Source organism: Globicephala melas, chromosome 12 (genome assembly GCF_963455315.2).
Source record: "Globicephala melas chromosome 12, mGloMel1.2, whole genome shotgun sequence".
Classification (NCBI taxonomy): domain Eukaryota; kingdom Metazoa; phylum Chordata; class Mammalia; order Artiodactyla; family Delphinidae; genus Globicephala; species Globicephala melas.
Genome location: NC_083325.1, coordinates 1,071,263 through 1,087,043, shown reverse-complemented (window position 1 = coordinate 1,087,043; position 15,781 = coordinate 1,071,263). Strand labels below are relative to the sequence as shown.

The following is a 15,781-nucleotide window of genomic DNA, read 5'->3' as shown; positions in this document are numbered from 1 at the left end:
CGGAGCCCCCATGCCTTCTGGAGGAGACCCCTGGGTTGACCCCTCGGGGTAAGGGCTTCCTCCAGTCCCTACCATGCTCGCTCAGGGCCCCCAGGTGTAGGGACCATGATTTGTCTGCCGGTCCGTCCACAGAGCCTGAGCACGCCTCCATTCCGGCTCGCCCAGAGCGGGTGCACATTTGAGCCTCACTGGGTGGGCGAGCCCGCCCCCTGCCCACAAGGGCAGGTGGGTGATGGCTGGTTGAGGGAGGCCCAGAAGGCTGAGCCTGCGAAGCCATCAGCTCTCCTGCCGGCTGGGGCCTTCTGGGTGGGAATTCTCCCCCTCTTTGTATGTCCGGTGTCACCTGTATTGAACTTGGACATGTCGGTGTGTTTCCTCGTTTTGTGCTCTGGGCTCCTGGAAGCCAGCTGGCTCGGCTGCCCGTGTCCTTGTGACCAGTTACTGTAATGGGCACCTGGAGAGACAGGGCTGCCCCGGCCTCAGCACAAGGGCCAGTGCGTCCTGGCAGCTTCCCCGGGGACCCCGGCCCCCTACTGAGAAGAGCTGACCCCAGGGAGCCGCGTCTGGGGCCAGGAGCATCTGGAAAAAGAGGTGCAGAGAGGGGGGAAGCTCTGAGTAGGGGTGAGGAGCCTCGTGGTGACCCTGGCTGACCCTGGAGGCCTAGGGCCGAAACGCAGTGGAGGCCGCTCTGATGGGCCAGGCCCATCAGGCGGGCGGCCTGTGCATCCCTGGGCACTGAGGACCTGGGTGGGGCTTGCCACCTCCACACCGGGCCGCGGGTGCAGCTGGAGCTCTGTCTCGATAGCCCAGGCCCAGGGAGGGAGGGGCTGAGCCTAAGCTGCCCTCAGGGAGGAGCTGGGCTGGGAGGGGAGGGTCTTGGAGGAGGGCCCGCCCTTGGAGGGAAGAGGAGACAAGGGGGATTCTGGAGGTGCAGGGGACAGGGTGTTGACGGTCTGTGTCCAGCTGTCCTCATCTCAGCCTCTTGGCAGAAGGTTATTTGTGGAGAACCACAGGGTTCAAGACTGCGTAGGAGGTGACTCGGGGGACTCACCGGGGAGGGGCGTGGGGGGGGCGGTGTTGAGGCGTGCGAGGGGCAGGAGCCAAGGGAGGAAGCGGGCGCTGGGCGGGGTCGGGGTCGGCCAGTCGTGGACCTGCCAGAGGCCTGGTGCGCGGCATGGCTCCGTGGCATGGCTCCGTGGCCCGGAGCGGGCGCAGTGGTGGCTGGGAGGAGCCCAGAGGAGGGGCTGCAGGCAGTGATGGGACAGAGCCCCGGCCCAGCGGTGGGAGGGGCTGGAGGGTGGGGGCGGGGTGTCTCCGAGTGGTGCTACGGGAATCCTGTCTCCCTCCTGCCACCAGAGCCAGCCCCCGCCACCCCTCCACTAGCTGGTGGATGCATCCTCGTGGCATCTTCTGAGAGCCTGTGTCCTACGGCTGGAGCCACGCACTCACCTGGAGGGTTTGTTCTCTGGCTCCCGCTCCCTCCCCTTCTACTGCCCCACACGTCAGGGGTCAGCATCCTTCCGGCCTCCTAGCCCTGCCGCACCTGCAGGCACCGGTTTCCGGACACAGAGATGGGGGAGGATGGGCGAGCCCCGGAAAGCGAGGCAGCCTCATCCCAGGGCCAGTGCGCGTCCAGAGAGTTCTGACCTTGGGGAACCAGATCCAGGCCTCTGCCTGTTGGTGGGTCCCACGACCTCGGCTAATGGTGTTGACGTGCGAGGGCAGACTGCTGAAGTGATGCTATTTACAGATGCTGGGAGTTGATGGAAGCAAAAACTGAAACCTGATTTAGCCGGATGGATGTAATGCCCAAAATGGTACGGTTGCTAACGGCAGCTGCTTCGCGTTTGAGAGGCCTTGTCTTCAGTGCGGAAATTAGGGCGGATGTTGTCGAAGCCTCAGCTAATTACCATGTTGAACTTGGCCCTTCTTGCACGTGTAGCACCGCCGTCTCCTTGTGACTTTATTTACGAAGAGAGCGTATTATTCTGAGCCTCCGTCTCTAAATATGGTATCGAAGCTGCCACCTTCTCTGGGAACATGCAGCTCTGAAGTTGTCTGTATTGTTTCAAAGGCCCAGAGCCTGGAGCTGCCCCTCATGCATTGGGTTCGCCCCACACCCCCAGTAACTGCTGGTTATTTCTTCACCGTTGTCTTGGTTTTTCAGCTCAGGCCGGGGGGCAGGCAGAACGTTTCCAGGGAGGAGGCTGGGGAGGGTCTGTGGCTTCTAGTGGAAGGTCCACGCCCAAGCTCAGGGGAGAAGCAGATGGACGCGGGAGGCCCAAGCCCTGACTCGGCTTCAGCGCCTCCACAGACCCTACGTTCTAGTTGGGATGCGGGTGGATAGACCTGCAGGGGTGTCCCTGGTTGAGGGGGCGCAGCTCCTGGACGAGAAACCCCACGTGTCGTGCCCAGCGTGGGCGGTGGGAGAGGGGAGTGGGGTTCTAACTTCCTGCTCCCACTGGGGGATGCGGGCCCGGGGATTGGAAAGATGCTGCCCCTGGCCTGACTGGACCTGCAGGCCGCCTGAGCTTCGTTGAGCTGTGTGATGCGTCAGCACCGAGTTTCTCCCTCTGCACGCATGGACGGTGCCCCGTCCCAAAGCACACCAGGAGGACCCCGTGAGGCGCCAGACACAGCCCGAGTGGAGGTCCAGCGCCACACGCCCAGAGGGTGATGGTTTGCGGCCACTGGCGTTCTCAGGGGACCGAGGCCTCTGAGGAGGGGGGAGGCCCTCAGAGCAGCCGAGGGGCCGGCTGGCCGTTCCGCACGCTCTCAGCAGCCCCGCGAGCAGGGGCCGCAGCTCCGAGCAGAGGGGCTCTCTGGGATGAAGGCCCTCTTCTAGCTACGTTTTCTTCCTTTCCTTTCCTCCCGTCATTCTGTACCGCCTACCAACAACCAGCCCTGCCGACTTCTCTGAAGTGGTCCTGGCGCCGACACAGGGATGGTCGTGTGACCGTCAGGCTGTTAGAAGTTAGCGAGGGTGTGCCGCCAGGCAGGCTCTCCAAGGGAGACACGGAGACGGGACCCTCGTTGGGCAGCCACACAGACCCCCAGGCCCATGCCGGACGAGGCGGCGATACCAGTTCACCTGGACACGGTTCAGGACCAGCGACTTGCAGCCGCGGGTGGTCATTTCGCTGTGAAGCTCGAGGTGGATTCACGTGGCTGCAGCCGTTCCCACAGCCCTCCCGTCCCGTGGCCTTTCTCGCGGCCGGCGGCTGGGCGGGCCTGGCCCCGGAACCTGTGGAAACCTCCGTGTTCTTCCCCGTGGAGGGTTGGTTTGGCGCAGGCTGCTCCACCCCCACCTATGTGGAAGGAGGCGGAAACGGCCTCGGCGGGAGCAGCAGGCGGGAAGCGCACGGCAGACGGACAGGTGGACGGGGCCTCTGCGACGCGGACGGCTGGGCTGGGTGTCCGGGGCTCGTCTCCGGAAGGTGCCCCCGCTGTGTCTCCTGACATGCACGCTGCCCTGCCTCTCGGACGCGGGGTGCTCGGGATGTTGCGTCGTGCTTCTCTGTGGGCTCTGTGTTCCGGGCTGTTTCTGGTTCTGCTCCACTGGCCGACCTTTCGCCTCTGTGAGTATCTCTACCGTCGACGTAGAGGCTGCGGTTTCCTGCTTCTCTGCCTGCCTGGTATCTTTAACTGGATGCCAGTGGTGTGAATTTTGGCTTTTCCAGTGCTGGATGTTTTTGTGTTCCTACAAATATTTGCAAGCCTTGTCCTGGGATGTAAGTTATACAGAAACAGTGTGATGCTTTCGTGCCTCCGTCTTACCCTTTGACGGGCAGGACTAGGGCGCCTCTAACGTGGGGCTGATTATCCCCGTCCCCACCTGCGAAGCTGCGTCCTCTACTCCATGTCCTGTGGTCTATGAGCTGCTTCACTGCTGAGCTGTCTGATGTCCCGTGTCTGAAAACTGTTCCATAAATTTGGTTTTAGCATTTCAGGTGAGAGGGTAAAAATGATCCTTGTTATTCCTTCTTGTTAACCTGCAGTGGTTTCGAATTTTGAAATAAGGGTGACACACCATTATGTTGTACCCTTTAAACTAATACAAGGTTATATGTCAGTTATACCTCAGTAAAACTGGGGGGGGGACAAATAAGGATAAAATTAGGATGCAAGAGGTACTTCTGACAGAACGGGAAAGCAGTAGGTCAGCCATGGCTCTCCCATGCTGAGTCTCCCCAGCCCAGGGCCCAGAGTAAACAGTCAGCTTTCATCAGAGACGTGAGGACTGGGTGGAAGTCTTCGAGGCCCTCATCCTCTGTGGAGACGGGTTACAACCAGGTCCAAACACTGTCCTGCGACCAGTGCTCTGGGTGGGCCAATGGGGGCGGCGTGGGCTGGCGGCTCCTCCGTTTCTTCCAAGCAGGTGTGACCCCTGCTTCCTCACCCAGATCGTAACTCTCAGGACACCCTGATTCTGCCACATCAGAGGTGACCCGACAAAACCCCAGGAAGGAAACAGGAGAGACGCCACTCAGGGCTTCCTGCTGCAGAACGTGGGGGAGATGTGATCTTGCCTGAAGCTCCGTTTTGTTTTTCCGTTTGCACGACCTATTTCTCACGAGCTTCTACGTCAGTGGGCATCTGGGGGCAGGGACATCCCGCCGGACCTGAATATGAGTCCTGCCCGCGTTTCTGTGTCCTTGTGCTGACTGTGCCTTTGTGAAGACTTAATGCACTTCACCCAACAGACGACGCTCAGTCACCAGAGGGCAGGCTCAGCACGGGAGGCGACGGAGGGGAGGAGCCGTGGGGCTCCTGGGGGGCAGGACTTCAGTGTCCTTTGGGTGGCCCCGCTGGGATCCGGGTCTGCACCCCAAGGCATGATCTGGGTGCTGGGGTGTGATCATTGGGACTTTCCTCCACGGAGATAGGTAGATGCATAGGGACCAGCTCTCCCTGATCACTCCCTCCTTTAGTGGTTTTTGTGTGTGTGTGTGGGGTACGCGGGCCTCTCACTGTTGTGGCCTCTCCCGTTGCGGAGCACAGGCTCCGGACGCGCAGGCCCAGTGGCCATGGCTCACGGGCCCAGCCGCTCCACGGCATGTGGGATCCTCCCGGACCGGGGCACGAACCCGCATCCCCTGCATTGGCAGGCGAACTCCCAACCACTGCGCCACCAGGAAAGTCCCCTTTAGTGTTTTTTGAACAATTTGTGACGTTAACATCTTGTAATGTACTGTACACAGAGTGACATGTAACGTCTCAGTTTTCCTGTCATCGTCTCTGTCTTCATAACTACATAAGTAGCCACTTTGAGGCCAGACTAGTAGCAATTCTTTTCCCTTCTGGGTCCTGGCATAGTGGTTGCACATAGTAGGCAGTTAGTGGGTTTGTGTAGTGTTGTTGAGTTGTGGGCCAATGTTTCACAGAAGTGGTCAAAGTGTAAGGGCTAAGCCGTCAGCCATTTCTGAGGTCTCAGCTGGGACACCTTCAGCCTGTCTTCTTGGAAGCACATGGTGGGACTTAGCAAGGCCTTGTGAAACCGGCCCCTGCAGCCTCCCTGGGAGCTTCTGTGTGGTAGCCCTGCCCACAGCCTGGAAATCCAGCTGCAGGTGGGCCCAGAAAAAAGCAGAGATGACTTCCATCTTCAGTAGACAAGCAGGCATGACAGTGTCTCAACCTGCGGCTGAAGTGCAGGCGATGTTGGAAGGAGCCAGGCCTGGCTGCCCGCTGAGCCCAAGCCTCTCCTGGGGCCTCGGTTCGCGCAGCCGGGGGAACAGCAGCCAGCGGTGCTCTGTCTGACCGTTTCTGCCCAGGCTCCAGCTGCTTCTTTCCTTCCCATCACGTGTCGCTCACATGGGCAATAATAACCCAGAAAACCAAGTACGTGCAGGATGGGATTTTTTTCAGCCAACTTGAGCTCCCTCCACTGGACGCTTTTTGACTCGGAATCCCTGTGTCCTCACCCGCCGTCCGCTCATCCTCATCCTGCTCGGGGACACAGGTTCCTCAGGCCTCCGTGTCCCCGCAGGCTGCCTGGGCCTCCCCACCCTCCCGCCCTGCCCTCGGCCGTGGCTTCGACAGGTGCCTTCACTCAGCTTCCCTCCTGGGAATCCACATCCCTACCTTCCCTACCGAGTCATCCAGGCCAGCGACTCAGAAACCTCAGTGAGCGTCAGAGTCCCCTGGAAAGCTCCGGGCCCAGCCCCGAGTCTGACGCAGTGGGTCTGGTGGACCCGTGTCTGAGAAATAAGTTGGGGGAGAGGCTTGGTGTGCAGGATTCCGCCTGCCCCCTGGGGGGGCCTCCGTGGTGAAGGTGAACGAAGCACACTTAGCCGTGGAGAGATTCGGCTCTGGGTGTTACTAAGGGACCGCAGAGTGTGCCTTGGCCGAGGTTCAGGCCTGTGTTCAGTGCGGAGCAGCGAGTCTGATGGCGCAGCTGGAAAGGGTCATGGGGCCTCCGGGTGCCTTCCCTCCAGAGCAGAGAGCACTTGTGGGGAGATGGCCCTGCAGTGCCAGCCGCCGCTCCCCCAGTAGTTCTAAGACTTGACCACGAATTACTTCCCAGATTAACTGTCTGGGCCTCCGTCGTGGTGTCTCTCCCGTTACCTTTGATTAGCACTTCTGTTTGGAAGGAGGCTGCGAGTCGCTGGTGACCCGGACCCTTCTGAGACCAGCGTGTGCTCGGGGCGCCACCTTCTGCAGCCGCCTCGACTCCGCCAGTTACTGCAAAGGGAGAAAGAGCGGCTAGCTCTGGCCTCGCCTCCTCTGCCCGGCCTCCTCAGAGGAACTCAGAGCTGTCCTCTGTTGCGTTTGTTTCTTCCAAATCCTCAAAGCCAGAGCAGTTAAGAGTTACGGTGTGAAGCCGTTGAGGACTCCGCGGTCTCCCTGGGTGGCCGTTCCTGTGTCTATTGGCGCGTCTGAGCCCTGGACTGAAAGAGCAGGTTTCCAGCCTGTCTGAGCTGTGCCTTGCAGGCCAGCGGGGGCCACCGTCCACCCCTCCACTCGCTCAGCCCTTCAGTCAGTCTTCCATCGAGCGCCGCCGTGTGCCAGGCCCTGCGGAGAATCGTCTTGAAACCCACAGTCTCGCTGGACGAGAGAAGGAAGAAGAGAAGATGAAGTCTAGAGGGCAGCGTATCCTCTGTGCAAACAGGGCTCGAAGGGGGCAGGGAGGCTGTGGCAGGGACCCTACAGCTCTCCTGCTCAGAGAAGCCCCCGGGGGCCGGAGGGGAGGGGCAGGAGCTGCGGTGCGGGCCCAGTGATGCCCGGGCTGCCTGGAGCTGAGGGGCAGCGGGCGAGTGGGGGTGGGGGGTGGGGTCCGCGGGAGGCCGGCCTGGTCATTCTCGGGGCTTCGAGTTTGCTGCACACACCGCAAGTGGGTGAGTCTGCATCCCCTCCCTGCTCACGGAATGGCCTTTGGGCCTCTGTCTGCTGACCACCCCCCAGCCGTGTCCTTCATTTCTAACCCTGCCTTTACCTGGGGGTTGATAGCATAAAACAAATGTAGAGAGAACCTTCTAGACGAAAAGTTTTCAGCTGTGCTGGGTCTTGGGCCCCTGAGAGCAGCCCTGTCATCTGTCACCATCTCCCAGCCTACCCTCCACCGGTCTCACCTCCCCAGGGTCCGTGGTCACACGTGGACCAGACAGTCTGAACGAAGGTGACTCGGGCCTCACTCCTGCCTACAGCCCCCGGGGGGCCCCTGGCTCTCAGAGTAAATCCGGGCTCCTCCCTGTAGCCCACAGGCCGCGCGGGGCAAAGAGTCGGCCAGGGGCCCAGCCCCGCGCTCCTGCCAGCCTCGCCTCCTGGTCTGTGCCGCGGGGTGATGGCCTCCCCCTCCTCGGGCCTGGGTGCTGGGCGTGGAGCGGCACTGGTGCTGTGAGGGCCGCGTGGGGACCTCGTTTCCTGTGACGGCGTGTCCGGCACTAGGGGCCCTCGAGTCTCCTCGCAAAATTGTATTCTTACTGCGGGAGTATTGTCTTTGAGGCTGTTGTATGGACAAGGAAGAAAATCTTCGATCCTTTAAAAACCAATTTGGAACAGTTTCTCGTTTCATTCCGAGGGAAGGAACACTGTACTTTGGAGAACGAGGATCTGTGAACTGTGCAGGGCGGGGCCTCCTCAGTAACAGTCGGGCTTCAAGTCCTGCTGGAGGCCAAGGCCAAGGTGGCGGCGTGCGTGTGGGCCAGGCCAGAGCAGCCAGCCTGGGCTCTCAGGGGGCTGCACCGGCCACCTGCAGTCACCGGGCAGGGGGTGCAGATTCAGATCGGAAGGCTGGGCCGTGACGCCCAGCTCCCCACTCGGGAGCTGATGGCTGAGGCTCGGCTCAAGACCGGGTACAGAAAAATGATCCCCGGGGGTTAACTCACGCTTCTGTAAACCTTTGTATTTAAAGGGGGATGAATGTGTGTTTGAAATCTGTTCCTGTTAGGACTTCTTATTGCTAAATTTGCAACACTGTTCCTATGTTAATATGTTCTTAAACATGTAAGTTTGGGGGAGAGTTTATTGAGTTGCCCTTGAGGTTTTAGTTATAGAAGTCTTCTTCTTCTGTGGGATCTTAGTTCCCCAACCAGGGATCAGACCCAGGCCCTGCAGTGGAACTGCAGAGCCCTAACCACTGGACCACCAGGGAAGTCCCCAGAGAAGTCTTCACACCCTGTTCTCAGATCCAGCTGAGAGAAAGATGAACGTCTAAGAGATGGAAATTTAAGTGCTAACTTTATTACCAACAAATCTCAGTGGAGGAACATGGGTCAGATCCGGAGGCAGTGGAGCTCACTAGCGCCTCGCCCTCAAGCATAGACCTGGGCCTCCCGCCCGAGGGCTTGGCCCCCTTGTCTAGAACTGCTGCCCTGAGCCAGCTGGGAGCAGGGAGGGGACCCCCCAGGCCTGAGCTCCTCCTGCTTAAGAAGACAGACCCACAGGGGCGTCCTGCCCCACCCCCGAGCATTCACAGGCGAGCATTCAGGGTGGGGGGTGGACAGGGTTGCCGGCCCTGCCCGGGCCCACCTCTCTCAGCCTTCCTCCCGCTTTGGCTGGTAGGTCTTGTCCACCTCTGAGCTCTCAGACACCCTGTGGCGTGGGAGTGTGGTACCAAGGATGAGCGCTGTGCTCCCTGTAGAGACCCCCCAGCCGGGCTCCTAACCAAGCCACCGACGGGGAGGAAACCTTTGTCAGATCCGCCGTGAAACCGCAGCTCCCAAAGCCACTGCGTCTAACCTGGGGAGCAGCAAGGTCTTTTACGGCACTTCAGGCTTTGTACGGAGTGGAAAAAACATGGTGCTCCCGCGGCCCCGGAAGTCTCACCCTATGTCGGAAGCTGTCCCAGCCTAATCTGCACGTTTTGTTTTTAATGACTTCCTGATACACCTGGCTGTTGTTCAAAACAGGGAAATTCAGAAAAGTGTGAAGAGGAAAATCAGAGTCACCATAATCCTACCAGTAAATATGAATAAAAAACACGTGTAGGAGGAGAATGAATAGAAACGTTGCGAGCGTGCTGTTGTTTCCTGTATTCTTTTCTGTGTGTAAATTTACATGTATTGTGAACGAATTTGGGATGTCGCTGCATCAGTATTTCTGTTGCTTTCTTCATTAAATTGTGAGAATTTTCCAATGACATCGTTGGAAAATTGACAGAAGTCAGGGGGTCCTCCCGCTGGAGTCCTCCAAGCCCTCCGCCCACACAGAGGAGAGCCGGGCCCTGGCCCCGCTGACCCCCGGCACCCGTTCCCAACCACGTGTCTCTCCAGCCCCTCTGCCTGCTATTCCTCCTTGGACACCCAGGGCTCCCGCCTCCTGTCCCATCCCCAGGTGTCAGCAGGCCCCTCCTTCCTCAGTAAGGACTTCGTGGCCTCCTGAAGGCAAAAGGGCCCTGTGGGACTGGTCACCTTGGTCAGAAGTGCCCTGCAAGCGCCCAGGCAGCCCCCAGCCACGCGCCCCTGGGGACCTCGCCCCCCTCGGTTCCCTAGAGTGTGCACAGGCAGTGGTGCCCTGTGCCCCCCTCTTTTGCTGGAAAACAGCCTTTGTCTCCTTTAAGTTCACCTTCAGGGGGAATTACCACAGGTCCTTCAGGAACCTTGGAACATCCAGTCCGGGGCCCTCGGCTTTCAGACGCACCCTGCGGAGGGGCTCAGGGCGAAGAGGGCGGCCGTGTTCCCGCAGGCGGGGTGAGCCCAGGAGGAGGGGGTGCCTCGGAGCAGGGCCGCGTTGGCAGGACAGCTGGGACGCGGGCTGGTGGACGGCGGTGCCCCCCTCATGTGGAGCATCTGGCGGCTGGCAGAGGTGGGCTTTGTCCAGCCCAGGGTGATGGGGGCTGAAGTGAATGCCATTTGCCCCTCCCGGCTTCCGTTTTTAGACATCATGTCTCCCCAAATCCTTGCCTCTAATCAGCCTTTTCTCGCAAGACGAGGCAGTTGTGTGCAGCTCCGGTGTTGGCCTGCGTTGACCTTGGTGGATGGATGTTTCTCGTTTAACCTCAGGTGCCGGAGGGCGGCCTCAGTTCGCCTGTGCACTTTGGCAGCAGAACTGCAGGCTCGTTCGTCGCCTCAGGCACCTGGGGACAGAGCAGGCTCGAGTGGGAACGTGGGGGGCGGCGGGGGCTTGGCGGGGAGGCAGCTGGCTGCGCTGGTGGTGGGGCGGCAGCCAGGGGCGGTTGTCCTGTGATTCCGCCACACCCTCAGGGCCCCCGGCCTTGCTGCCCACCGTGTGAAATGTTAACTTGCAGGATGGGAACCTCCTCCCGCGTGGGGGCCTGTCCCACAGCAGGTGTAGGACACACCCTCCGGTGGGTGGGGACAGCCTTGCACCTGGTGTTAACAGCCATCTCGCGTTCGCCGTCCCGCTAAACACAGGCTGGGGCTGCTAGCAGGCCCGCGAGGTCACCGGCACACACTCGTAACAAAAGGGAGGGAACAGAACCTCCCCGCCCGAACCTCGGTAGCTGTAGCTGGCCTCCCAGTGTGAGAATTTGCGTGACCTAATTTTCGTGCCAAAAAAAGGTCTGATTTTTAAAGACACATTTGAATCTCCAAAATGAAGCCAGCCCCTCCAGCTGCCAAAAGCACAGGTGTACCTCACTGGATATGTTGTCTTTACCCTGAAGATGCCGCAGGGCTGGATAAGCACCCCCGTGCCGTGCGTGAGGGGAGCCGTGGTGTGTCCGGCGAGACGGAGAAGAGAGGCGTGAGCCGTGGTCCTGCACCTGGGACCTGCTCAGTTGGCTCAAGGGCCACACGAGCCTTTGGGGGGACAGCGGCTCTCGGTCCCCCGTGCTTGGTGGTGGTCATCAGCGGCTGCCTGCGCTCGACCAGCCCGGCCAGCTGTCGAGAGCCTTGGTGCCGGGGGCTCCCGCTGTGCCCCAGATGCAGCCTTTGTGGGGGGAGGGGAGCTGGGGCTGCATTCTCACCACCCCACAGACGGTTTAGTTGGTGAAAAGCAGAGTTTTACACCCAAGAAGCACTGATCCAGATGCCTATCAGCCGCCTGCCCACCCTGCCAGCGAAGGGGGGCTCCTGCGGTGTCTCCTCACAGGAGCTGCGGGCAGGCGAAGACCCTTCCTCGCCAGCTGCTGAGTTTGTGAAGCTCTGAGGAGTCACAGCCGCCTGCCAGCGTAACGACCTGTGCTGTCCTCAGCCCCCCGGTGGGAGAAGTGGATTAAAGGAAGCACCAGCAGAGCCGCCGTCCAGGTCACGTGGATGCTTCACGGGGCGGGGCTTCCACTCTGAAGCCGGCTCTCCTGCGAGCGGCAGGGTCTCTGGGGGCTGTAGAAATGCAGAGATATGGGCACCACCCCAGGCCCACTGAGCCAGAATCAGCGTCTTGAAAGGCTCCCGGGTGGCAGCGCCCACTGAAGTGCAGCTGGATCTGACCAGAACGGGCGGCGGGCCTCAGAGACACGTGCTGTCCCTACGTCTGAGCCCTGTCCTCCAACCCCTGAGTCCCGGGAAGGGAGGACACACATCGCTCCCCAGGGCGCGGTCACGGCCCGCTGCTCCTGTGCGGACGTGTGGGGACCATAGTCCTCCCCCCGGGTCAGGGCGGAGCGGTGGACGTGCGCACCTGTTCCCCGTTGTTTTCCTTGAAAACCGCCGGGCGCGTCCCACCGATTGCTCTTATCCCTGACGTCTTCCCCTGTGCCTGGCTTCCCAGTCTTCCTCCTGTTTTAAAGGTTCCGTTCAGTCTAGAGCCCTCTGGACGGAACCAGTGGTCTGGTGACCTGCCTGCCCAGGTCTGGGCGTGCGCACACACTGCCGGTCCGTGCCTGGGTTTCCTGATTCTGAAATTGCGGTTTCTGATACTGACGCAGCAGGGTCCCCGGGGACCCTGGGCTGCTGCTTTGGGGACGAATGGGATCATCTGAGCCCGGGGGCGTCGTCAGTGCCCTTATTTCTGTACAGAAATCTGCCACATGCAAGCAGGTCTAGACCGGGTTCTGGTGCCCATAAGCAAAGGCATCATGCCTGGCGCTTCCTGCTTCTGCTCTTCCGTTGGCGCTGCAGGTGGGTGCACACCACGGGGTGGAGGAGGCCGGCCCTCGGGGGTCAGAGGGCCCCCGAAGGCTGCGAGGGAGGGGGTTGGGCACCGGCTTGCTCTCCGAGCAGCACTGCTGATGGGGCAAACGAATAAAGCCTTAAAGCAGAGCGAGGCAGCTGAGCCTGATTGGAGGCAGCGTCTCAGGGCTAAGCGTGGACTTAGATCACGCGGTTTGGGGCCTGGAGTGAGTTTTACAAACCCCCGTGAAGGACAGGAGTTTGTAGTGGAAATGCTCACAGCCTGTGCCTGAGCCGTCTGAAGGCGGCTGCGCACCCAGCGCCTGTGATCGGCTTGGCCTCTGGACACAGCATCCCTCCCTCTCGCTGCGCAAATCCAGCGCTGCTGCTTTTGCTTGGTTTTAACTCATCGAGATGCTGCCAGCCGCAAACCCCGGTCGGTATACAAGGGAGGACCTGCAGGGCCGAGGGACCCTTCCTGGCCTGGCCCACGGCTCCAGGCTGATGGGAGGACGTGGCACGGTGCCTGCACCAGGCGCCCTGCAGCTCCACAGCCAGCACCATGTGGCCTTCACCTGCCTGCAGGGACCTCATGCCCTTGAAGGCTCCCTTGGCGCACACACTTTCTCTCCTGCTCCCGTCAGGATCCAGTGTGTCCTTCCAGCACCGCCCCCGCCCCGCAAAGGCTTCAAACCCTTCTTCACACTGGCACCTGGGACGGTGACCCAGCGCCAGCACTGAGCTCGCGCCCTGCTCCCTGCTCATGCTTTCCTTGGACCCCACCATCCCCACCTGGTCTACGGGTGTGTCTTGTTCCAGGAGGGCCCTTGTTCTGCCCCCTCCCCGAACCTTGCAGGCAGGGCTCTGCCGGCAGCCTGAGGCCGCTCCACCGGAAGTCTGGTCAGCCTAGGGTGGCCACGTGCCGGGGAAGCTGCGTCCTGCTGGTACACGAGGTGGGGAGCACATGGGGGCTGCTCCCACCCTAGGCACGCCCTCTGGGTGTTTCCCAGGCAGCCCCACTCGGCCAAAGTGGGGAGAAGGGAGCAGCCCCTGGAAACACACCTTTTCAGTAGAATGTCCAGGTGCCACCCTGGCCTTCGCTGTGTTTTCTCCGTACCGTTCGTACTGGACGTGCTGTTGGAAGGGTCTGGCAGCTTGAACACTCTGGTGGCTTTGAGGCGCGAGCAAAAGGCTGGACGTGGGGTGCGGCTGCTGTCCACTGACGTCTGCCTCTCCCCTCTTTCCTTAGCTCAACGATGCCGCCAAGCAGCTGATGGAGATGGACAGGCTGGGCCCGGCCTCAGCGTCCGGCTGCCTCACCTTCATGCCCTCTGACCCCGGTGCGGGGGCCAGCGCGGCCCCAGGTCCCACTTCAGGCAGCACGGGGGCGGTCAGCGCCTTCCAGCGGCGTGTGGACAGTAAGAAGAATGCCAAGAAGCGACACTCCTTCACGGCGCTCAGCGTGACGCACAGGTCCACACAGGCCGCCAGCCACAGGCGCTCCATGGAGATCAGCGCCCCCGTGCTGATCAGCTCCAGCGACCCACGGGCCGCGGCCAGGATCGGGGACCTGGCGCACCTGTCCCGCAGTGCACCCACCCAGGTAACGTCGCTGGGGCCGGGGCTTCCTCTTCGGCTCCGCTTGCTCCCCGTCCCTGGTCCCTGGGTGGGTGTGAGGGAGGCCAGGCAACAGTGCCTTTTGGGGTCCCCGCCCTAGGGCCCCCGAAGCCCTGGTGGGAGGTGTGTCTTGGTCTCAACCAGCATTCAGACAGCCGAGGGGGGTGTGAGGTGCTTCTCAAGTGCCTGTGGCGCGGCCTCTCGAGGTCCCGTCCCCGCCCGCCTCAGCCCTCTGACTCGGGAGGAAGTCTGGGTTAGTGCTGCTGTGTCTGCAGCATCTCGTGACACTGGCTGACGTGCTCCCTGTGGACAGAACCAGAAGAGCCCTCCTCTGTGGGACGGGGCACTGGTTCCGTCCACCAGGGAAGCAGAGGGGTCACCTTGCTCTCAGCCAGCCAGACCAGGCAGCCCTGGAGCCAGGCTGTTGCTGCGTCCACGCTGGTCCTGCTTGCCGCACGACAGGCCGGTCAGTCAAGAGGCGAAGTGTGGGAGCCACGAATGAGATGACCGGGCCCTGGGACCCATTTTCCTGCAGTGACACTTGAAGTGAAAGTTGTGACCAGGCTCAGGACTTTAGTGAGCGTTCTCAGAAAGGGTGAGAGTTCAAGGGAAGCAGTTTGCAACCTGGCTGTGGCCCCGTTTAATTCAGCTGTCGGGAGGCAGGAAGGGTGGTGCTGAGCGCCTGTGAGTTGAGGGCCAGCCACCAGGGCTGCGAGCGGTAGGCGCCAGCGTAGGTCGGTGGTCATGGGTGGGACCCAGAGGCCAGCCCCGCCCCCTCTGCCCCCACCTCCGGCGCCACCTTCTGGGTCTGCATCCTCAGACTCCAGCTGCCTGCCTCTGGCGGCCCCTCGCGCCCTGCGGTAACGCTGCCCTTCACCTGGGTGCTCCTGGAGGTGCCCGTTGCCTCCCAGGAGCTCTGAGCACCTTAGCGTGGCCTGAGGAGCCCTTCAGACTTCGGCCACCACCCTGCCGTCTTTCCAGCATCTCCACCGGTCTCCCCTGTGCCGTCCGCAGAGATCCTGCACCTGTGCGCCCGTGCTGGCCTGGCTCCCCCTCCCCCCGCGGCTGTTCCTGCCCCTCCCCCCCCTTGCGGCACAGACACGCGCCCACGCACACGAAAGGCCTGCGGCCCTCGCGCACCCGCTGGCCTAATCCTTGGCCTGCAGGGCTTTCCCCTGCATCCATCGTGGACTGTGTTGCTTTTGTCGCTGGTATTCATGGCCTTCTCCCCAACCCCTGGACTTGGAGGTCCTGGGCAGGGACGGGGTGTCGCCCACCCTGTGTGCCGTGTCCTGTCTCCTGACCCCCACCCGGCCGTCTCTCCTCGGGTGGCCATGGGACCCGAGTCAGCCATGCTGCATTCTGAATGGTCTGAGCATGAAACACCGTGGCTCCAGGGATGCCACTTGACGCCCCCCCCGTGATGGCTCCCACGGGCTCAGGGCCCACACCGCCGGCTGCCGAGAGGGCGCAGCTGTGAGGCGGCCAGCTCGCTCCCGCACGCCACGTGTCCACCACAGGCAGCAGGGCTCCCAGGGGAGCGAGGTCAGGCTGGGCCTCCGATGCCCGCCGTGCTCACACTCGACCCTGATGAATCATTCCTCCCTGCCCTGCGGAAAAGTCCAGGCTCGGCCGAGGTCCTCATGAGCAGCGGAGCACCGCGGTCACCTTGCTGCTGGGCAGGGAGGGTTAGCAGGAGGGACGGGGAAAGAGGC

The 15,781-nt window shown here is 61.5% G+C and overlaps 1 protein-coding gene across 3 annotated transcripts in view; it reads left to right on the top strand.

The window, feature by feature from the left end:
- The window catches only part of SH3RF3 (SH3 domain containing ring finger 3), a 206,834-nt gene that overhangs the window by 121,187 nt on the left and 69,866 nt on the right, over positions 1 to 15,781 (top strand). For all 3 annotated transcript variants that reach the window (XM_060309733.1, XM_060309732.1, XM_030845045.2), the window contains one exon: positions 13,699 to 14,052. In XM_060309733.1, the coding sequence (XP_060165716.1) occupies positions 13,699 to 14,052 (354 nt within the window). The remainder of the gene's footprint in view (positions 1 to 13,698; positions 14,053 to 15,781) is intronic.